General features: G+C 40.6%; 1 protein-coding gene across 5 annotated transcripts in view; it reads left to right on the plus strand.

The window, feature by feature from the left end:
- Positions 1-24,620, plus strand: part of ADARB1 (adenosine deaminase RNA specific B1) — an 86,442-nt gene that overhangs the window by 25,105 nt on the left and 36,717 nt on the right. For 3 of the 5 annotated variants that reach the window (XM_076341978.1, XM_076341975.1, XM_076341974.1), the window contains 2 exons: positions 12,347-12,421; positions 19,221-20,152. In XM_076341978.1, the coding sequence (XP_076198093.1) occupies positions 12,394-12,421; positions 19,221-20,152 (960 nt within the window). In that variant the 5' untranslated portion in view covers positions 12,347-12,393. Of the gene's footprint in view, positions 1-1,603; positions 1,623-10,950; positions 10,992-12,346; positions 12,422-19,220; positions 20,153-24,620 lie in introns of those variants that run through there. The other 2 variants (XM_076341979.1, XM_076341977.1) reach the window with 2 other exon arrangements.

Genomic DNA, 24,620 nt, shown 5'->3' on the forward strand with positions numbered 1-24,620 from the left:
GAACATGTGGTAGCCTGACCATGGCATTAGTGGCTTGTTCCACCATGGCAAGTTCTTCTTAAATTGTGTAAACTGAGCAGGAATGGTCCTGTTGATATTTCTTCATCCTCAGTGAAGTAGTGTCCATTAACATAGATGCTGAAGTAGAACTTCAGCTCTTCTGAAGCAAGCGGGGAAGTTTGCAGCCCTTAGCACTTAGGCTTCCTGCAGAAATAATTTCAGTGAACAAGTTCACTCAGTCTCAGAAGCTTCCCATCACAGACTGGAGATGAAAAAGCTGTTACTTAGGATCTGGAAAACAAGTGCCAGCAGAGGGAGCAGGAGGTGGAGAGGTAGGGCTCCTTGTTAACAGCTCAACCCAATCCCAGTGATGAGCCTGAGTTGTGTTGGTTTTGGTTAGTGAAATACTGCTAATTTAAGATGCCAGTGGCAATGTTTTTCCAAAAATGCCAGGCTGGCTAGTTGCAAAATATGATGGTCCATGTAAGTCATCTACCAGAGTGTATCCAGATTTGATCATGTGCTGTCTTCCAAAGGGCCAAGGCCTGATACACTGAGAAATGAAGGACTGAGAGCAGATGGAGGTGACTTGTCAGAGAAGTCTCCTCACTCTAGTAACACACTAAAAAAGCCTGGGGAGCTTGCACCTGCAAACATGCCCTGCTGGAAGATGTTTTCTGTCCTGTGAGGTTTAATCTACAGACTGGATTAAAGGATAGCTACAACCCCCAGTCTGTGCTGCTGATCCACAGGATGAACATGTGTTCAGTTGGTTGCTCAAACTGGGGAAACAGGATAATATCACAGTATCCCATAATGTCACATGTTGCTTTTTTGTTTAGAAAAAGGCTGGAAAATGCTACAGTCAACATTGACATTGGGAAGGCTCTCAGTATGACCCAGCATACAAACCCTTGTATGGAAACTGTGCCACTAAAACATTGCTCCTTGAGATTTGCATATTTGTGTATTCCGGCTATTCACAAATATATTTTGTGCATTTCTAGGCAATGTATGAAATACATAACTAAGCACATACGCAATTATAAAGGATGCTGAAGGCATCTTGGTTTCATGCACTAGGATGTATAAACGTTTCCTTGGTTATGTCTCTCCTTGTTTCTGAGATATGTATAAGGCTGAAGCCACACCAAAGAGTTGCCCGCCTTTTTTAGTAACAAAATAAAAATAAATTTGCTTTTCCACACCCGGTAGTGAGCATGTCGTCAATATTGTCCTTTTAAGAAAACTGTCCTTCCTTGCCCCTTTCACTTACCAAAGGGTTAATTGTCACATGTGCCTCTTGCGGTGGGTAGGGACGAGCTGCAGCATTTGTTCATCTTTGTTCATTGGACTGTGCGGCACATCCTGCAGTTCAAGGAACGGGCCTCGGCTAGGTGAAGAGAGCGCAAGGCAACACAGGGGTAACCCTCCTTTTGGGAATACATTGCTGCCTTGTTAGGAGGGAGTGAGGGGGTGCAGCAGGCTGGTGAGCCGGGCTGGCAGTGGTGGACTGTAGTGCATGGCATCTCTTCTGGCCGTGGCTCTCGGCGTGGGGACGCTCTTCAGCGCGGTCCGGCAGCGCTGTAAACGGAGGAGGAAGAAACGATCGGAGCGGAAAGGTAGTGTTTTAATTGCTGTACAGTCGAAACAAAGTGCTGGGGGGATCGTAAATGTAGGAGTTTTCAGGTGAGGTTTGAACCTTCATTGCTAAGTGCAACTTCTGTGTTTTCTGTTTGGATTTATAGAGTAAAAGCAGTATTTGTGACAGAATCCTTCACCATCTTCAAACATTTTATTATTTCACTTAGCTTTCAAAGTTTGGAAGGAGGGTACTTTTTAACAAATATGAAACTTCTCTAAAGCTGCAGCTTTCTGACTTCTGCTCCCTTCTAATAGTAGTTTTGTTTCATCTGTCAGGTTTGGGGTTTTTTTTGCATATATGCCATTCTCTCTTAACGTAAAAAATTGGGTAGCCACTAAATTTTCCTTTCAGGGTATATCTAGTTTTTCCTCAATGATGAGGATAAACCAAGATAGCTGTTAAGAGTCCTTCCCAACTTTTTTTGTGTGCAGTGAATACGCAGAATATTCAAACAAAAGAAATGCAAGTTATATCTCTCTTTGTACTCATGTAGTGTGTACTTGCTATAGCAAACATTTAGTTAAAAATCTTCAAGTAGTCTCTTGGGGAAATAAAAGCAAATACTGTTGTGTTGGCTAGTACATTTTGAAGTACTTCTGTTGTTCTTCCTATCTTTGGAAATACTCTATGGGAAATAGAGACTTCAAAAACAGGAGAGAGTTAAAAGTGTAAATATACTGTACTTTTTCATTACTCTGCTTAAATTAGAATGCATTTAGATGTTGTTTTCCTGTTTGACATGGCTGTCATAATGCATTTAGGAAAGGAAAACTTTTTGCAGTACTGCTTGTGGTCTAAATATTGCAGGGTGTGCTGCTATGCAGAATCACTTGGCTTCGGTGAATGTATTTAGCTAAACAGCTGGATTTTGGTTTGTCGCTCCATGTTAAAAGCAAAAATCCCCTCTACTACATCAGCATAGTACAGTTGAAACCTAAATTTATTTTAGCAGTATACCTGAGGGAAAAAAAAAAACCAGTTCATGCAGCCAAGGAGCAGGCTTTCTCCACAATCCTATTCCACATATGAAATGCTGTATATGCACTGACCCAAATCAGTTAACTAATATTTATGTCAATTATACTTTATTGTTGTTTTTGAAAGCTCTGTAAATCTCTGAGCAGCAATTAAGCTTTTTCCCTTATTTTCCTTTTTTTACCTTTTTTTTCCCAAACTTAAAAGTTTTTCCAGTGGTCTCAAAGAGCATTACTCCAGTTGTGTCACTTATCCCAGAGCAGGTTTTTAGGAATAAAACTTGAGTTTACTCACACCTGCTGCCCGAGGCAAATGCATGGCTTCAGTGGAGTCGTTTTGGAAGCTGTCCTTGCTCAGATGTACTGATGATTACTAAACCTCGATGCTGAAGCAGTGCGGAGACTTTGCACCTGTAGGACCTGAGAGGTTTCTGGATGTCTGTTGCTAAATGGATTATTTACAGGCAGCGAATGAGTTTATTATTGCAGTTCTGCTGCATTATGAAAGCTGCTTGAATAAAAGTTTGGAAGGTCAAAGAAGTCAAAAACACTGTTCCTTCTTCAAAGTGAAATGATAACTGAATTATTAATGATTTCAGAAGTAATCAAGCATGCCTTGGCAACAGAGGAAGCTCTTCTCTGTAGTGAGCAGCCTGGGGTTGAGAGTCCTTTTTCTGAAAAAATCTACCCCCAATTTCTGAAAGCATACGTGGGCTCTATTTTACATGGAAGGCGTTTTAAAAATCTTTCTTTTTATTACCTAATCCTGTACCTCTGGAAGCCAGGTGAAAAAAAAAAAAAAAAAATCCATGGACTACAGGGGGAGCAAGTTTGGAAGATTAGTCTTCTAATTAATATGTGTACAAAAAGTGCTGAGAAGTTCATTCTCTCTGCCCAAGCTAAGTACTGTCTCCTACATGTTATACGTACTGTTTGAATGTTATTTGCTAGGAAAAGTAGATGTTATTTGGGCTTCCTTAATAAGTACATCTAATTCATTCTCTTCAAAGTATTTTTTACTTTAAGAGGGTGGTCGTTAGAAGTTAGTTGTAATGGAAATCAGTGATGTGTTACTTCTATAAAATGCTCACAGTCTTCTTGCTGTAGTGATGTGCTTGGGATAGGGGAGTTGTAATGAAAAATACACAGCTTCCTGGCATAGCTTCCCACCCATGGTGCTCTAAGGGAGACTTCGAGTGTACTTTGCTCCTTGCTTTAGGTGTCAAAGTCAAATCCTAGCCTTGGTAGGACAGTTTTAGAGTAGGGTCAAGTAGGGTCAGTCTAGATCAGTTGAGCAGTTGTTTGCCAAGCAAAGGGAGGAGTCTATGGATGCTTGTGTAGTCCGTGAACCAAGAATCTGTATCTGTTAGTATACTAAAATATTATATATATGTTAGTAGTTCTTTTTCTAGCTTTTCCCTGCCTGGGAAGGTGGTGTGCGCATGGCTTTGTATGCAGTGGGAACGTGCATTGTTGAGTTGAAATATGGTGACGGGATCACAGAGGTGGCACAATCCAACCCAATATGCTCTCCTGAACCCTTTCTGCTCCATGCAGGGTGAGTTTCGGTGCCTGCAGCACGTCTAGGGAACCAAAGCATGGGAAAGCATGGGGCAGAGGCACAGGCTTGGTAGGCAGTCAGCCAAGCTTGGTTGGGCTTACTAGCCTGGGGTCTGTGCTAGGTGACTTCTGCAAAAGAGCAGGTCAGCGAGGAGAGCAACACAGGAGTAATCTGCTGTTGCAGTCCTGGGTGCTGGAGGGAAGTGCTGAGCACTGCTGATTTTTCTCAAGTGTATTTTTTTATAAGGAAAGGATTGGGGAAAAAATGTGGTCATTCATTATACGCAAGAATATATTTAGCCTAACTCTTAATCACATATGGTTAAACCTTAAAAGGATGCAAACGCATCATTAGAAAATGTGGACAGACAGCTTAGTGTCATTGGGCTGCATTATTTATTACTCCTAGCATTGCATCTCTTACATGCTTTACAGCTCTTCTGTCAACCGTCCTTCCTTCTGACTGTTCATCTTAATTGATGCTTCCAAAATCTGTTTGGCACATTTATTTAATTTAAAAAAAAAATAGATCTGTGTAAATTCTGTCTCTCATAAACTACATTAATTTATACAAGTATTTATGCAACTGGAATTCCTGTTTGCCTATGCTTTTAGCAGACAGGAGCTTGCTTTTCCTCAACTTCAGGCTGGAGGAACAGGACGTTCAGCTGTGGGGACGTGGTGCTGAGCCCAGACTGATAACCCAGCTCCTCAGGAGGGTTTATCCCTGGTAAGGCAGCATGAGGCAGCCATATGTCATTTCTCACTTCTGCCTTGGCTCAGGTAACCCACTGATCACTTCTGTAATAATTCAAAAGGGAATTGTCCAAGTCTTTTGTCCTTGAGCAAGCTGTGGTGCTGCAGGAGTAACTGGAGCCAGTTTGATGTGCTAAATAAGGTGACAATTATTTACAAGTCCTGTTGATTACAGTCAACTAATTTCCTTTTGTTGCACTGGAGATATGCTGATGCTATATAATGCAAATGTGGCAGTACAGTAAAATGTTTCCTTAGCAGCTCTAGTATTTCAGTAAGAACATTGGTTATTTGTTGTTTGGTTTTTTTTCCCTGGGAGGGGAAAAAAGTCTCTTTATACTGTGCTTCAAAAATAGTCACCGAGGCTAAAACTAGTGGAAAAATTAAGCCAGGTCTGAGCCTACCTAGCAAAGCAATAAGACTTGTGTTTAGAGTTAACAGCCATATAAAAGCTTATCTTAATAAATACTTAAGCTTTAAGCAACATCTGAGTAACAGCACAGATGAAGGTGGCTGCTGTGCCAGCTGCCTGGCCTGTGCTGCAGACTTGGCTCGTTTTCTGAATTCGGGCAGCAGCAAATGTGAGTTTTGAAAACCGGGTTTGTTAGGACAGTGGTGATGCTCTGTCTGGGCTGTGAGGGATGAACACCGCTGGGCATCACACTTCTGAGGGCAATAAATCAAAAGGAGAGCTAAACTTTTCCTATTTTTCTTCTAATTCAGGCTTGGACCTCATACTTGCATCAGCTCTCACTCTCCCAAAATCTCTCTGGCCTGGCACAGTGCTAATTGCACTTGACTCTGGTCATAGATAAGAATTTCCCAGCCACCTGCTCATGCTTTTAATCTTTATTCAGTTACGTGTCTGTGGTGGTGGTGCGGACTTTTTAAAATTGACGTGAAGCTACCTGTGGTCTTTAGGAATACTTCAACTGCCTAAAGCCTTTAAAATATTTTATTGTCTTGGGAGTATTTTATTTTACTGTTTCATACACATTGAAATAAATAATTCTGAAATTAATCTTTACTCAAAAGGAAAATAAATTTTTCAACAACCTTCCAGGTCCTTTCTCTAATAATTTAGTAATTTATTTTCAAGGAAGATTTATCCTGAACTGATACAAGCTTGGAAAACATAACATCTTTTGGAATACAGTACTTCTAGAAGCATCTCACCTTTTTTCAAACATATTTGAAATACTTGCTTTTTAAGCAATAAATATTCTTTGGTTTCAATTAATAGTTAAAGAATTTATTATTTATCACTTTGTTTTTGTTGTCTTTGCTAATCAAGTTGTTCAAGGGAAAGTGTATTAAGTCTTCACACTTGCTTCAGTTATATGTTTTGAAACCCCAAATGTGGTTCTTAAGTACATACAGTTTACATGATGTACTGTGTACACACATACAATATACGGTACTGGCAGGGTAGTTTGAAAACAAGTGAGCATCCCTTTCATGAATTCAGCACGGCGTACAACATGCCGGTAAGACTGTGGAGATGTTGGAGTTCGATTCTGATTACAAAATGCCTCATTGGTCCGTGCTTGGTTGTCATGAAATATGCATCATCACGATGAAATAAAATACCGGTGCTTTCACGATAATGCATAAACATTGGTTTTTGTAACCCACAAGAAATTTTCACCTTTTGTAGACACAATGTTTATACTTTTTCGGCACAGTTGGATTTTAAATGTATGTTGACTGTGGTATCTGAGCTGTGTATCTACACAGAATCACTGTTGCTGCTTCTGTTACTGTAGAGAAATGTTTCCTCTTAACTGCTATACATAATGGTGCGTAATACTGTCCATAATATACATAATAGATAATCTGGTTAATGGTAATATTAGTATGCCAAGAGTTATAGCCTTATTGATAGTACAGAGTTAATTAGGATTGGAATCAGGCTTTCTCTGTGGTAACAGGAAAGCAAATTTAAGCAGCTTTTATAGAGCAAATAAAAGTAGCCTGTTTAGTAAAAGTTCTGCTCGAATTTCTAATCTCTTGCAGGGAAAAAGGCTTATGTGATTTGCATGATCCTCTCCCCTCCCTCTGTCCATCTGCTTTAGTGAGGATGGTGACCAGGTGCGAGAGAGATGCCCCAGCTGGCTGTGCTGCAGTGGAAGCATGGCATGCTTTGTCATTAAAAATTGATGAGCCAGGTGTTTCTAGGTCTTACAGGGACCTGGATCAGACAGGAGTGTGATCCTGCCTGTCTGACCGTAGCCTGCCTTGAGCTGTTGCGTTGCAGGAAGCCCAACTGGTGGCAGAGGTCCTCTTGAATGTGTTGTGCTCACGTTCAGAGTACGCACTAGAGCAATGTCTCAGATTTTCTGAAGTGGTGTCTTCTTTCCAAAGCCTGTTGCTTTCCGACTGGGGAGAAATCTCAACAGCTCGGTGTCTCTGGCTCTTCATTTGTGTAGCACTCTAACAAAACGCAAAGTAAGGCGTGTGGGCGTCCTGTCCTCCTTTCCTCCTGCTGCACCCTCGGGCACGCACATCCTGCATGAAAGTAGTTGTCTCCAAGCTGTAGGCGTTTCTTTTGAGTTTTTCTGGAAAATAACTGTTTTACCTTCCCAGTTCTCTCACTCATCCCTTCTTCCTCACTAAGTATTTCTGTTTTTTGTCGGTTATTGCTGGCACTTGTGTACTTGGCATTGATGCAAGCATCGCTGCTTCAGTCCCCAGTGACAGTGGGTCTAGGCACAGGCGGTACTGCAAGAAAGGCAATAAAACACATACTTGCCAACGTTAAATAATACACACATTTGCAACTGCTTGTTCATCATAACACACTAGCATAGCAACACAATCACCTACAGTGAAAAGGCTGGTGATTCTTTAGTATTAAGCAGTAGAGGTGAATCTGCTGCCCCGTTCAGCACAGTGGGGTGTATTTCAGTGTATGGATGAAATCCAGAGGCTGTTGAAGTTGGAAAGAAAGGGAACTCTGATCAGCTCCCACTTGTATGTTTGAAAGGCTTTTCTAACTCCTAAACTCTATCTAAATGAAGAGTGATTGAGATGACTTCTTTGTTTTACTCTGCTTAGTAAAACATGCCAGTTTATGGCAACTTCACTTACTTTTGTAACTGGTTTGTTTGTTCCCCCATTATTGCACTGGGACAGATGCTGTCACGAGACAGGGACTCTGCCAGCCAGCCTGAAGTGGTCAGGATTGTGGCTGCTGTAGCCTGCAGCTGGGATAAAACGTGATGGGAAGCTCTGCATCCCCCTCAGGTCATCATGAGTATTTTAGCTCAGATGAGGAATAGCCCACCTAAAGTATGTCAGTGGTCCTCTGATGCTAAAGGGATTTCCATTGGGGTTGGAGCTGTCTTGTGCTGTGTCAAATGAGGCACGAGGATCTTAGGGGGTGAAGCCTATCAGTTTTAGTGGTGTGGGAGGAAACATAAGTGGTATGTTAAATGGTGTTGCAACGTCAGCAATGCGATGTGGGCTCACAGACCTGCTCCTGGGTAGCAGTTTCTAGGATTGTTGGGCATTGCAGCAGGAGAGAGCTTTGGGGTAGGATTTGAGAGGATAATAGTATAGCTTTCTGGGTACTTACAGGGAGCTCATTCCTGGTGTGATAGTGCTCACACGAAAGCCTGATGGGACAGTCATGGCTGATGTCTCTGTGGCATGAAGTTCAAATGGGTCTTACAGCTGTATGGGAGTGGTGATGGAGCTGGGCTGGGTGTGAAGAACCACACAAAATTTCTGCGAAGTGAAAGGGATGGAGGAAGGAGAGCAACCTGCTGCATAGAAGATGAGTGCATGTACGTGTACCCAGGCTGGAAGTGATGGTCTAAGAAGTTCTTTGAATATGCGCATATTACCTGGAAAACAGGATTTGTTACAGACCAGTGGAGAGGTTGTAGTACACAAGGTGAATGATGACAGGGGCACGGAAGAGAGATTGCCACTCTGAAACCCACAGTTTACCTAAAGCTTTGATGCATGTAACATGGAGTTCACATAGTCATTTTGTACATAGTCTTTGGATTAAAAAAGAAAAAAAAAAAGTTGTGGAAATTCCGTGATTTGTTTTAGGTGTTCCTGGGAGTCTCAGGAGAAGTAGTATGTGTGGGTCAAGTATTTTAGCTCTGGGCCCCTTGTAATTCTGCGCTGCTGGTGACAAAATTAGCGGGGAGTTTTATTGCTTGTCTTACTTGTCATATTTTTACGATCTGCTTGAGTTTATGCTGTCTGGGTAGTGGGGAATCCAAACAGCTTCATCATGCTCAGAAGTGTGTTTTTGCATCTTTTGTCACTGCCTCTTCTCCCTGTTTATGCAGAATCCTCCTAGTTACTTAAATCGGTGTCTTCTCCAGACAGGGTTGGGGAGTGAAAAGGAATTGTCTTGCCTGAGCAAAGATACTCGTTCAGGTCACAAACTGGGATGATCATAAATGTTTTGCAGCGGTGGTAGGAAATTCAGGATATCTGCAGGCATGTGGGCTTTGTTTTTGAAACAGTGTGTGAAATGGTGACAAACATAGATATATATTTCTTTCTCATTCTACTATTAGAGGCATAGTATTAATTAGTGTAATGATTGCTAAAGGCACATTTTACATTTTTAGTAAGGGCTGCTTAGCTCCTGCTGTGAAAAGTAAGCTGTGAAGATTGCAAATAGTAGTGTGCTGAGGATTTGTTTAGTTGAGGATAAACAGATTTCATTGTTTTAAATTACTGAATAACGATATTTAGCATGGGTGTTAAAGTTGCAGACTTACACATCCATATGTATATTTTAACATCATTCTTCATTTCTCAGTATCTGATATTTATTTTTGGACTACAAGTTTCTTGATGTTTCTGATACACACGTTTAACATTTACATTTTAATCACCTATGTGCCAGTGGTTGCAGTCTTACAAAAACCTGTTTTTGAAGTGACAGTTTCTCTGGGCAAGTCATGCAGTTACCTTGTTCTGAAGTCATCTCCTGGCAGATCAGCGATGAAGTTTGAGTGTGTTGATCAGTAGATCGATGGTTCAGCCAGCTGTTTGGACTATGGGGTGATTAGTGATGCTTTTCTGGCTGCAGTGCTGGAGGAGGACTGCATGTGCATCATCCCTGTGGGTTATATTACTGTTGAGCAATTAGCTGTATCATTTGTTTCTGTATCCCTACATATCTTTCATTCTTGGATGGACATTTTTGTGTTTTTTTTTTTTTCTTCTTATGTTAGCAAAGATAAAACCAAATTGACTTAAAAAAGAACAAAACAGAACAATGCAGTTCACTATGTTTGGCATTTAGACCTGGACTCTGGATTTGCACCATGTTTTTGCATGCTTTGCATGAAGTGTCTACTAAAATAATAAATAGGGGTGGAATGGCTAGTTTCTTTTTGCAAAACTTGGTAATTACATATTATGCACTTGGATTACTAGAGTATGCAATCTGTGCATTAAGAACAACATCAGTGCAAAGTTCTGCCTTTTGTTTATTAGCTAAAGCTGACTACAGTTTTAATGTACAGTAGAATTAAAGCTAGATTTTCCCACAAGAGGTGGGAAGAGAGATGGAACAAATTCATTGTTACGGAGCAAGCATTTGGCTGTGTTAAAATGAGTCATGATTTTATTGTGTCAACCTTATCAAGTGACCATGTTGGTTTATATGGTTCCTCTTCTTGATAATTTTTGACTCTGTCTGATTTCCATCAGTGCTGACACTTAAAGAAGTCCCAAAGCATTGAAGTTCCTAAATATTTGACATTGGCAGCTGGATGAGAGACACAGGTGTGTGTCCTCACTGAGGGGAGGGCAACACGTAATATAATAGAGCAAATACTTTAGTGCTGTGAATTGTGCCAGCCCATACAGCAGCGTGAAACCAAGCATCATCTTTTATGCCACCTACCTTCCAGTGTTCCCATGCTTTTGAAGGCACAAACGACCTCTGCTTCCCACCCCGTTTTCCCTATCTGTTCCAGCTGCAGCCTCAGCCCTTGGTTTCACAAGGCGTTACCGTTCCTGGCAGTATCCTCTTAAGACATCACCGTGCCTCTCTTCTTCCCAGCCACAGCACCCAGGTATTTTTACTGGTACCAGTAACAATGTACCAGTGGTGAGAATCAGTTCCCTCATTTGATCTGGCATATGTGACCACAGCCTCGGGCTGAATCGGGTATCGCTTGTTCTGCTGAGTCCTCAGTATCCTGAACACTTACCTGAAATTATCCATGCAGTTTTTAACTTCTCAGATATGTACAGTGTAAGTAAAATATCCATGGATAATTAGAATTGATACAGTCTATGGTAAAAGTAAGGTAAGTCAAAGACTGAAACTCTGCTGGGAGATAACTGTATTATTGGAAATAACAAAAGAAGGTTGACATTTTGTCCTGTGATTTCTGTGGACTATTCATAACAGTTTTGGAGTAGGATCAAAGATGCACTTAAAAGTAGGACTTCAATCTTAATTTAATCTGATTGTCAGCAAAAGGAATCAAACTTTACAGATGTTACACAAGACTAGATTATCACAGAATGGTTTTGCATTTGTACTGGACTTTACTCTCTTCAGGTACTTTCCAAACATTTAATTGTGGTAAAGAATCAGCAGAAAATGAATGCATTATATAAAAAAAATAAAAAATATTGCAATGCAGAACGTAGAAAGTGCAGTGCTTGGTTGTTAATGCTTCAGAAAAACTAAGAGGCAGACACAGAAAAGATTGGCAAGTACAAGACAAATTTCTGTGGTTTGATCCACTCCGGTGTAAGAATTCGAAGCCCATGAATGCTCCACTACTTTTTCCTCACTGTAATAATGGATCTTTTGTTAAGTATAAGTCCCTGTGTCATTTTGGGGTTCAGTGCTCACTGTTGGAGCACTTGTGGCATAATCCACGTGTAGGAGAGAGGGATACATTACCCACTCTGACCTTCGCTTGATATGGGGCTACATCTTTTGGTTGTTGATGATCATCCCAGTTTTAGGAGCGATCTTGGGTCAGGATTTAACCAAACCAAACAGACATTCATCAGTTTGGTGCTGGGTAAAAAACTGCATCTTCAGTGTTTTGACTGCTTGAATTGTCTGTGTGGTAACCTGCAGAGTGGATTTGACATTATTTTGGAGTTTAAAAAAAAAATAAGATAAAATGAGATAAAGTTTTTTACATACTCTTTCAGATAAAAAATATTGTAGTTCATCATACAAAACCCCAAATTCTTGCAAACCTTGTTGAATTTGCAATTCTGCAGAGTGCACCTCAGCTACAGAAATAGGCACTTTGGGGAAATACTATGTGAAAATTGAGCAAAAACCATGGACAGCCCAAAGCAAAGCCCATGCCTAGGCTGCTGCTTTTAAAGGAGATTTAATGCTTTACGTTGTATGTTGGTACCTTAAAGCTTAAATATCCCACTCTTTGTTTTCCAGACAGAAGCAGTCTTCGCCAGCCAAGAAACCAGCAAAAGTATTTCACAATGGATGTAGACGATGAAGAAAACATGAGTAAGAAAGATGTGCTTATTTACACAGTAATAATCATTTCTGAAGGTGACTTTTTCTCACAAGCACAGGGATGACTGCGAAGAAACTTCGGAAGCATAAATTAAAATTATTTCTTTGTATGTTTTAAAATACGGTATAGAAGAGTGAATCAGAGCTTTTGCATTAAAACTGTTTAAAAACCACATGGTTATATGCTAGTCTAGTTATACCTTGTCTCATTTTTCTTCCAACAACTTACTAATCAAACAAAATATTTTCCTGTTTTGAACGAGCAATGAAGAAAAGAGGGAGGGTAGTGCCAATGCCAAGGGTTAGGGACCAGTCAGAAGAGGGGGGTAAGACAAAGGAGATGGAGTTGAAGAGTATAAAATAAATGAGGGAAAGCAGAAATGGAGGAAGGAAAAGCAAAAGGAGGAGCTAGAAGAGATCCCTGCAGGTCTTGCATAGCTGATTATTCTCATTAGATGCTGATTGTTCCAACCCTGAGTTACTGAATTATTAAAGTGCGTTTAAGCACAAAAATAGTCAAATATAGTGATCATCTTGATGCATACACTGGCAAAGTGCTGCGAGGTTGCTAACTCTGTGGTATAATTAAGATCTGATAACCTGTGGAGAAGTGTTCTCATTAAAATGTTATAAAAATATTTTTACTATTATTGGCCTTCCAACTATCTTTTTTTGTGAATGAGAGAAATGTTCTGTTGCTGCTATGCTGATGTGCTGTGCCTGACTGTAAATAATTGTATATGATGTAATAACAGATGTGCTTATTTTTCCCCTAAGTGACAATGGCTAAACGGTGCATCTCTGGCAAAGCTGGCAAAGCCCAGCAGTGTAGGAGCCTTCGGAGCAGAAGAGTTGTAGTTCAGTTCGAAGGAGTTACAGAACATTTTTATTGGGAGATAAAGTAGTTAGATCATTGTGTTAATAAAAAAAAAAAAAAGAAAAAACACCACCACCACCACCACAAAACAAAAACCCACCATACCACCACCTCAAAAAAAACCCCTAAAAGTATTATCTGGACTAGAATGCATCTTTTTTCTTTGACTGAAACAGTGAACTCAATTGCAATATGCTTGCTAACACTTTCTTTTCCTTGGTATATACAAAATTACTTCAGGTGGATGCTTTAGCTATTTCTAAAAGTGGTCTCTCTGAGGTGGACTTCAAAAAAAAGTAAGAGCTGTAATTGGATAATTCACATAAGATAACTTTTCGGATAAAACATCCCCTTATCTCAATGAGGAGTATATCTGAGCATGAATAAAAGGTGTCTTCCTGAGCTGGAGAAAATATCATCTCTTTACAGGGGCATTCTGTAAGTGTCCTTAAGCAAAATACTCAATTTTTGTCTGCTTCTAGGATTTTTTTTTGTGTTAGTGCATCAATATGGGAAACCATTCGCTGAACTTTCTGTCTTATCAGGAGGTTGGCTCCATGGAGTTGTTATAGGTGTCGGGTATGCATTTGTATAACCACAGTTGCCTCCCAGAAGTATGTTTTGAGATGTCGTCTGTACCATGTTTTTGAAAGGAAGCTACAGATAACAATGTCTACTTGGATGAGCCCAGTTAATAGAAGTTGCAAGAAGACCTTCCTGCGTCTGTATGCCACACAAACATCATGAATTTGAAATGTTAAATCATCAGATTTGGGGGGGAGAAATCAAAGTTCAAATTCTTAAGTTCTTCACCTTGATTCGTGCAAAGATTTTTTTTTTTTAATTTTTTATCATTCTGTATTTTTATATCTCTTAAGATTGTGAAGTGCGATAGCAGAAGTTGCCTATTAAATTTTTTATTATTTTATGTAACTCCTTTTTGGGGAAGTATCTTACAGGAAAGGAAGGTGGGCATATGCAATATTTGTAGCTTGCAGTTACATAACTAGAATTGCTCTGCAGAAGCCAGAATTAAAATTGTATTGGTTCAGCTGAAATGTAAGACAGTGAGGAGGTTACATTAATATCCCTGAGAAAATACAATGTTTCAGACTTCAGGTTTTAAGGTCTTCCTCCTTTATCCATTGAACATAGAGAAGATGTTACAAGAGATTTGGGGAAAAATTTTTTTTTTTAGAATGTTTTTATTTGGTTTTCTGTTGCTTTGCATCGGGGATACGTCTGCAGCACTCTGAATGTCCCAGGAGTCTGTGCCAGAAGTCCATCTGCAGATTATCTCAGCATCAAATCCCTACAGAGAGCCCTGCAGAAGCATCAATACAGTAGAAATAAATAATTTGCTAGGTGTAAATTCACCCTGTTGCCTGTTCTTATCAATTACCTTACGGGCAAGGGGCAAGTGGGGACTCTGTGGGTTGAAACAAACCCGGGTCCTTCTGGTTTGCATGGAAAGTCTTTTTCTTTCCATTGCGTGCAAGGCTTGGGTTTGGATCACCTCCACGATGTAGAAACTTGCCTACTTTCATGGTCTCTGGGTTTGACTCAGGCTACTAGGACACTAGTATGTGGCTGTCCTGACCTGTCTCTTTGATCATTTATCCCCTTTTTTTTCTAAAAAGATGCTCAGAAGAGATCACATGTTTTTTTCTGCCTGTTTTTTATGAAAAAATGACTTATTTAGAATTTCCCCAGGCCAGTAAATGAGAGCAGCAGTATAAGGGTAGCTAGAAACATCTTTTGGTTCAGCTAAGAGTCATCTAAATTTAATTAAGTGTGCTCCAGATCAGACAGAGCAGGGAGAGTGTTGTCTCTCAGCAAGCAGGTAATGGAAGTTCCCTAATGGATGAAGTATCTTAATTACAGACACTTTTTAATTACAGGGAATAAAACCAAAAATAAATGAACACACTCGGAGGGAAGATTTCTTTCTTTACTGGCATGAAAATTTCCTGTGCCTCTTTCCTTCTTTGAGTGCTCTTGGGTTTGTAAGCCTCTCAAACAAGATTTCAGGGGCAGGACTTTTCTTCCACTGAAGTTGTTGGCTTGTGATACTGTCAGCTATGATTTTTACTAAGGCTGCTTCCACAGACGTCAGTCAAATCTCTAGTCAAAGCTGCCAACTATTTTTAGTGACTAGAAAATAAGCTAGTCTTATGAAAAATGTCTTGTTCTTAAATCATGGGTAGTAATGTTTAAGAAAACAAGATCCCATTATCAAGTGTTTATATCTGTATTAATGCTACTTTAAAGTGTTGAACACACAGCAGCTGTGATTGATCTCAAAGGGCTCTCTAAAGCATTCATTCCTTGAAAACTTATTTAAAGACTGGAAAACGCATAGACTTGAAAGTATATTTAAAATCTAGGATTCGGCATGGAGTGGTGGTCCACGTCTGCCATGACCTCTGCTTTAAAGCAACAAAATTTTGCTCCTTTTGAGTACTGATGCTCCCAGCCTGAGCTATGATGGGATCCTGAATCAGCCAGAGTTTTCGGGGAGTGAAGATGCCCTCCCCCACTCTCTTTGGAATGAGTGAGAGACTCCCCAAAGTCTTACTGTCTCTAAAACAGCATATTATGAGAATGAAAAAGACTGCAGAATAGAGCAAGAAGAGCAAATACACAGTGCATCCAGCTGTGGGTCTGCTCCTCCCATGTCAGAAAGCATGCAGGGGAAATAAGGAGCTGCTCTGAGAAGAAGAGGATGACCTCAGGACAAGGGAGAGTTAGAGCCCTGTGGTGTAGAGGAGGGATGACAAGGTTGAAATACTAGAGATCTCTGTAAAATCATGCGCAGCACAGGGTGTTTAATATTTGAATCATCAAATTGAAAAAATAGCAAATAGAAAACAATAGATGCATTAAGTGAGACTAGCAGATGGGGGTTCAAAGCAAGCAATGGGGGATGTTTTCATGCTATGTGTAATGAAATTGTGAAACGCATTGTCCAGGACATTGTGGATACCAAGGGTTTATGGGGTCTTGAAAAGCAATTAGAAAAATTTCTCTGGGACAGCCCACAGCTGCAGCTCCCTGCAGGCTGAGAGGTTGCCCTGGGGAAGGGCTGCTGTGTCCTTGCTCTGGTTTGATAGCCTCTCTTGGGGTCTGCTGGTGGCCCTGTCACAGGTGGGGAGCTGGGCGAGGTGAGGATGAGCTAGTAAGGCCATTCTTAACTTCTCTAATAAGGTGAGATGCCTGGAAGAGGGAGAGCTGTTTCTGAACAGCAGGGAGAGGCTGGGCTGGAGGAGTTACTCTGTGTCTGAATATGGACAAGATTAAAGGAGATGACTTTTCTGACTTTAACAGGTGGTGATAGCTAATCTTACTTTTTGACTAATCTGGCAGCTCTTCTCCAGCCCTGAGGTAATTAGAGGACCTCACCACTGCTGGGCAGGACAGGCTAAAGAAAAGGACTGAAAGCACATCTTCACCCACAGCCTGAGAAGCAGTTGCTCTTTCTTGCAGTCCAGTGACTCTGTGGGTTGAAACAAACCCGGGTCCTTCTGGTTTGCATGGAAAGTCTTTTTCTTTCCATTGCGTGCAAGGCTTGGGTTTGGATCACCTCCACGATGTAGAAACTTGCCTACTTTCATGGTCTCTGGGTTTGACTCAGGCTGCTAGCTCCCTGCTTGCTTTCTCTCCTAGTTTCTTCCACCCTGCAGGCTCTCCAAAGCTAACAAGCCTAGTAGCTCTCAGGCAAGGAGTAGTTTTCTTCCCTTCTTATTGAGACAAGGTAAGCATGCAAGTTTCTTTCCTGCTTCCTACAAGTTCCCCCTCTCTGTCAGGGCATCGTTTCCCCTACCTGTGTCATGAGATGGATTAAGGAGTTCCTCCAGCTGCCGTACTTACATGCAAAAGTTCTTTTTTCGTATGTTCAGCTGGAGTCTACTCAACTTGTATTTTCCTTCTGTGGTTTCCACAGGCACTGGTAGTAGTCTTCATATAAAAAGATAGATAAAAACAGAGGCCGTTAATTAGTGTTAACTAAATTATTTCTGTTTAGCCTAAAAGTCATATTTGTTGATAGCAAATTCCTGGTGCCGCTAGTAAGAGCAACGTTCCAGAAATGGTGTTTTAGATGAGATTTAATTTTTGGAGATTACAGCTTCAGGTAAGAAACTCACTGTAAGGAAAGATTTAAAACTTCACTCTATTGTCCTTAGATTCCTTCACCATATATATATATATATAAAAAAAAAGAATATATATGCATGAACACTGTGTATTGACAGTTGTGGCCCTATAGCACACATTCTGCAGGTAATATAATTTGTGGCTGAACGTTACAAGAGATACTTTATTAAATTTAGCAGATTTCTAGCAATGAAATGCTTCAGAATATTTAGTTTTTCATTCTTGACTGAATTTAATTGACTGAAATTTAATGTTCAGTACTGTGAAATTCTTTGTTGTGCTACTGTGATGTAACAAAATGTGTTCCTACTTTGGCTTTTTCTTTTGATCTTTTTTTTTTTCTTCTTCTTTTTTCTCTTCGAGCACCGAAAGGAGTAACCTATCGAGCTTTTGCTGGAGGATGTTATAAATGAAAATTTAGTAACCGTTCCATCAGCTTTGTAACCTGGGCGAAGTGATGTGTGCATGGTAGGGGATTCTTAGGGAAGACTTAAAGCGTGGCTGAAATTTGTCACTGTGAAAGGGAGCTTCCACCTTGGTTTGCTATCATTTCAATTAATATTTATCACCTAGTATCAGTGTAGTTGTAATATAGATATTTTTAAGTTTTGGAACAGAAGAGTTAGAAATACTTGACCTACTAAATTTGCCTTTCCATTCACAAATGCCAATATAAAGCACAAATAATTAATTTCCTTAGTTTCTTTATCAGGGTAAAAATGAGGTCTTTGCAGTTATAGCAAATATAATTCTTTAAATATACCTCTGATGTATCATTACCCCAACTTTCTACTTTAGAAAATAAGTCATTAAATTAATATTGCAATGCCTTCCCCCCCACCCCTTAAAATATCATCATTGTGATTGCGCAGCTTTTGTCACACTTCTTGTATTCTGCATAGTCTTAAGAGAGGATCTTTATCATGATTTTTGGGTTTGTAACTCTGTGACAGCAGTTTTCTTACTTTGCAAGGAATTACAAAATAGCTTGTAAATGACAAATATAAGGCTTCTTAATAGAAGGCTGTGTGGAAATATATAAAGTAGTCTTGTGGTCATGCTGGCACAGCAGGCAGCTGTAGTTCCTGAGCAAATTGGGGTGAGGTGAAATGAACATCTAGGAAAAGCATAAAAAAGAATTTAATTCGGATAATATGGAATAGCTAAAGAGAAACAAAAGCATTCAAACACTCTTCAGTCAAGGTGCCTACTAAAGAACTGCCTAATTTTTCATGGTTTTATTTATGTCATCTCTCAATTTGAGCAACTAAAATCACTGAGGAAAAAAATGTAACATGAATAAAATAAGAATAAAGTAGAATTAAATATCCATCTCCTAGTACTGCTCTTAAGCATCCATTTTTATTTTACTAATGGTAGTTCTTTGTTTTATAGGCATATACTGCAATAACTTATATTTCTGGTTTAAAGCATTTTTCAGGCCAAACGTAACTTATGAGTAAAAGTTTTGTTCCAGCATGATTTAAATGAAAAAAAAAAAAAAAGCTGCAGTGTTTTATTACTATATGATTGTATCAAATGTGTAGTTTGAAAATCTTTCCTGAGTGTGTTATTTCTTGAATTATCCAGAGGTTGTATTGCATTATTATTATCATCTCTGATTGTATTGCAAAACATTTAACCTGTGAGCACACATCACTTAACCAGTTACAAAGAGAGATAAAGGAATCTATAAATTTTGCATTTACAAGATCCTGCAACGAAGGCATTGTAAGTTACTCTTTCTGGGCACCGCAGGTTCGAGCAGCACTGATGTTAAAGAAAACCGCAACGTGGACAACGTTCCCCCCAAGGACGGCGGTGGGCAAGGCGCTGGGGAGGGCACGCAGCTCTCCAATGGCGGAGGCAGCAGCAGCAGAAAGCGTCCTTTGGAGGAGGGCAACAATGGCCACTCCAAATTTCGCCTGAAGAAGAGGAAGAAAACGCCCGGCCCCGTTCTGCCAAAGAATGCCCTGATGCAGCTTAATGAGATTAAACCTGGTTTACAGTACAAACTCCTCTCCCAGACGGGGCCGGTCCATGCCCCCATGTTTGTGATGGCAGTTGAAGTCAATGGGCAGGTGTTTGAGGGGTCTGGCCCAACGAAAAAGAAAGCCAAGCTTCATGCTGCCGAGAAGGCTCTGCGGTCTTTTGTCCAGTTTCCAAACGCCTCGGAAGCCCACCTGGCAATGGGGAGGACTCTGTCCGTCAATACGGACTTCACCTCCGACCAAGCGGACTTCCCTGACACCCTTTTCAATGGGTTTGAAACGCCAGTCCCTTCCGATGCTTCCTTTTACCTAGGGTCCAATGGGGATGGATCCTTTAGCTCTAGCGGAGACTATGGTTTGCCATCGTCTGCCATAGCCAGCAGCCTTTCCCAGTCGCCTCTTCCTGCACCATCACCCTACCCCTCCGCCAGCGGGAAGAACCCCGTCATGATCCTCAACGAGCTGCGGCCAGGGCTGAAGTACGAGTTTCTCTCGGAGAGTGGGGAGAGCCATGCCAAAAACTTTGTCATGGCTGTGGCAGTGGATGGTCAGACTTTTGAAGGCTCGGGAAGGAATAAAAAGCTGGCAAAAGCTCGGGCTGCTCAGTCGGCCCTGGCATCCTTGTTTAACATGCAGCTGGACCAGACCCCATCTCGACAGCCCATTCCCAGCGAGGGGCTCCAGTTACACTTGCCACAGGTGAGAAGCCCTTTGGGTTTTGTTGATGTCTTTGGGTAATGACCAAGAGTAGCCAAGTCATGCGTATTGAGTCAGCTTGAACAGCATTTCTGCTGTTTATTCTGCTTCTGTAGATGTGTGTGTGCATATATACATATATATGTATGTATGTATTTGGTGATTTATCCACTTATGGCTTCTGACAATTGCATGAACTCTATATTCTGTTGGACAGAGAGGAGGCTTTGTTGCTGATGCTTTCAGCCTTGATCATGTCACGTAAGAGAGCACCAAGCCCAGTGCAGTGCCAGCCTGGATTATGGTTTGTCCTGAGGAAAGGTTGAATCGCATCTTGCTCGTCTTAGGCAGCAAGGCTTAGATGGAGTTCAAGTCAGAATTACTGCTTTAAGTAAAATTATTATTTGATACAACAGTTTTTAGCAGAGAAGAAAATCATTCTCTTCTGCAAACTGAAATTGTTGGCATTAATAGAGCTGAATAATGGAAGTCAAGGACAGATTAAGTGAGGCTGATGCAGTCATCACGTTTTTCCAGGGTATAAATAAACAACATACTCGCAGTGCGTGTATCCAAGACATGTGGTTAAATAGCTGACATCTGAAGGATTGTGCTCTAATCAAATTAGTTAATAATTATATGCAAGTTACTTAGGCAAGTAAATCTGGATGATAAATAGTTTAAATCAAATAATTAATGAACTGGGGAAAGTATCAAACATACCAGACATAGACCAGAAATTTAAAGTAGCTAGAATGGAGTGTTTTTTTCATTTTTTAATGAAGAAAAATTGTCCTTTATTTGCTTGCTTGTGTTTCTCCCCAGTCAAACTACAGTAATGATTGTTCGACTACCCTCTTTCTACTGCGTCTCTTGGGTCTTTTTAATATTATATGCCTGTCTAAATTCAAATACTTGCCTATGACTTTTTTGCAACTTTCTATCCATTTATTATGAGAATTTCAAGGCTTTGACCTTTTCTATCTCAAAAACATTGTTTTAGATTTCATTAAGATTGTAAGATACTGGTCTGATATGATAATGTGGCGTTGAAGAGTATAAGTAGATGTTGTCACTCTTTTAAGTATGTTTTTTTCTCAAAATGCATGGACAATATGCATCGTTTAGAAATTCCTGTATGCTTTCTAATGTTGCACAATTATTGCATTATTGATGAATGTTTCCTTCATTTTCAAATCTAGGATCATGTTACTTCAGGTAGTTATGATTTCTTCAGTAGATTCAGTAATTTCAGACTGCATCCTCTGCTGTGCTTTTAAAAGTAGATTTGGCCCCAGACACCAAAAAAAAATCACTGCCAGTAATTTATGTGTTATTAGTTCTTGAATCAGTAAAATGGTGAAAATTGGAACTGGAATAGGGAAGTGGGAAAGAGCACGAGGTAAGATGTCAAAGAGGTGTCATTCTAAGAGGGTAAAGTTGTTTCTCCACCCAGCAGCCCAGCATATAACAGCTTACACAGCCTCTTTTCTTTAAGGGACTTCGATGGACCGCTGGGCAGTGCTGGGTTTTTCTGAGCTCCTTGCTTTTGTCAGGTTTTGACTGAGTGACGGGTAGCTGTCCGAGAGCTCATGGGATGATCAGGGCATTTAAGCCTAGGGTACGGTGTTTAAAAATCAAAAAAGCAACCCATGCAAACACTATTTTTAATTTTTTCCAGCACTTCTACACTGACCTTGATACCCATATTGTGTACAACAAAGCATGCCCCAGGGCTAGCTTGTGTTTCACCTGTCTTACAGTTGTGCACTTTAAAAGGCTGCTGCGGTGTGGAGGAGAACCCAGTGGGCTTTAGGAGTAATGCTGAATGTGCTGGGTGGGAAGGGGGAGGTTACTAGTGCTACCTCATGTAGACCCAATTCAAAGTCGGTTATTTATTCAGAGGCTTTTGATCAGCTTGTTTTCAGGACGTCATTGTCCTTTCTGTACTTCACTGTGTTGTATTACTCTGCTTTTAATGATAATTAGCTGTCAAGTTATTGGAATTATATCAGGTCTGTTACATATTAGTGATTTTGGTCTCGTATGTATTAATGATCAATAAGGGATTTAAGCATTTGTGATGTTTTCAGGTCCTGCTTTATTTATCTTTTTTTTTTTTAGCTCTGTGAGTTGTTTTAATTTTTTTGCAGAGTGTTTACTCAGGATGTGTAAAGATGTTAAATTTGGAGATAATCCTAAAGTGGGTGAAGTCGCAAACATTGGAGACTACAGGAATGATGTAAATGAGGATAGGATTTGTTATAACCTGTAGACCAAATAAAATGCTGATTGGGTTGGAAAAAAATGGAAGCTAGAAACATGCAAGGGGAGGAAAAATCCAAATACCAAATGCTTAGTGGAAATAATGAAAGTACAGTGTGGTTATGCCGATGAAGATGTTGGAACTGACTGCCTGGGTGGCAGGCTCGAAACCTGCCTGTAGCTGGTGTGTTAATTTGTGGTGCCTCGTGAGAAAAACCTACAGAGTGGAAAGAGTCGAGAGGAGAGATGATCCCTGCTCCAGTGGTGGTCGTGAGTATCACCTGAAATGCCTTTGTGATTCCACACCTCCCCATAGCTGCAGGCACTCTGGAGAAAATTAAATGCAGAAATACACGTGCAAGCTATCAAAAGGTACAGAAGGGCGGTTGACATCAGAAATCAGCTTATAAAATGGACGTAGGTGTAATCTTACGGTCTGTAGAGTGGGTTATCAAGGTGCTGACCCTGTGGTTTAATACATCTAAAACCAGTCTCTGCAAAGTAAGCTTATCTGCTTGCTTACAGCTTGACCTTTTGTGAGGGACAAAGCAATGTTGCCTGTGGTGAGGAAAATCTCTTTGCTGGGAAAGTGAGTTAAAGCCAGGAAGTCACTCAACATATGCCTCAGAGCAGATGAAAATGCCCTTCTGAAAAAATCAGCCCTTGTGCATTTATTACCTTGGCAGTGAGTGTATTAAAATAGAAGAGGTTGTCAGTCTTGCATTATAGGGACTTGCATCTCCAAAGGAAAGAAAATATTTTTATGGTTAGCTTTGTAAATTGATAGCCATCCTCACTTTACCTCCCACCCCTCGATGCAAGGGGGTGACCTGTATTCTGCAATAAGCCGCAGGACGTACCAAGGACTCTAAAATGTGTGTCCTTCAAGTTTTATTCTTTTCCATGGAAGAAAACTGCATGTTTCAGCATAATTAGATTAATATCATTAAAAAGTTTAAGTGCATGGCTTGTCATAGGTCTGCAGAGTTGGTAGGTGATGAGAACTGGAGAAGACAGCGAAATGTGAACAGTCTTTTAAAATCACTTCTGAAAACAAAAGGGTCACACATTTATAGATGAAGCGTGGAAGTCGATGTGACCAGGTTTTTGAAAACTGTTAGTGCAAAGTCCAAATCTGATTTCTGGGGAAAAGAGTATCATTGAGCACTCGATCACAGCAAGAGCCGTGCTGGGCCAGGCAAAAGCTCCTTCTCACACATCATCCCATCCCCAGTGCCATGTCCCTGCCAGCAGCCCCAGCACTGGGAAGCGGGAGGTTTGCAGGGGATGCTGGTGCCAGCTGAGGCTGTCTCCACCCGTGGAGCCAGTCCTGCTGTTGAGCATGCCTTGGACATCTCAGGAGATGGAACAAGGACATCCTTGTACATCTCAGGAGCAGCGGATGCTCTGTTGGACTTCCCTATTTCTTCATTTTTGATCTCTTTATCACCCAGAGAGAAGTCTCCCAGAGATCACTTGTTTTCTCTCCTTTTTTTTTTTTTTCCCCTTAGATGCTCCCTGCTTCCCAAGGAAGCCCATGAGGGGTCTCACACCTCTGTCAAAGATGGGATGGTGCCGTCCCTAAAAGAAGTACTCAGGCCAGTACCAAATGCCTTGAAAAATGAGAAAAGGGCATATTGGTAGCAGTCCTTCCCCAGTATGTGCTTCTAACCTTCAGCAATTTGTGTCTCGAGGATTTTCTCAGCCAGAAATGGTGTCTTTCCATCTGAGAGTCCTTAATAGATTATTGTTTTCCCTCATGAATTTCAACCCTTTCTTGAACTTCTCCAATCTTTTAGCTTCCACAGCACCTTGTAGCAATAAGTTCCACTGTTTAAGTATGTATTGCAGGAAAAAGAGTCTCATCTAGTTTGTTTTGAACGTGTGGCATGCATCCTGGTGTGCCCTAGGGCACTTGGTGACTTTCAGTAAAGTCTGCTGGTCCAGGCTGCCGGCATTACTGATGGAAACGGTTTCCATCAGATGGTAGGAACCTGCTGGTGGAGGTATCCTCTTTAGGCCACTAATGGCCTCTGTTAGGAAAACCTCCATATTTATAATGATATTTCGCAGATTTCCTCAAACTGTTTACTTAAAAAGATAGCTGATTAATCAGGATGCAAAGAGGTGGAAATTAGAGAATTGGAATTGTAAATACTGAAGGTTAAAAATAGATATTTAGATTAGTGAAAGCTGGACTATTGTG

This window comes from Aptenodytes patagonicus, chromosome 6 (assembly GCF_965638725.1).
Source record: "Aptenodytes patagonicus chromosome 6, bAptPat1.pri.cur, whole genome shotgun sequence".
Taxonomy (NCBI): Eukaryota; Metazoa; Chordata; class Aves; order Sphenisciformes; family Spheniscidae; genus Aptenodytes; species Aptenodytes patagonicus.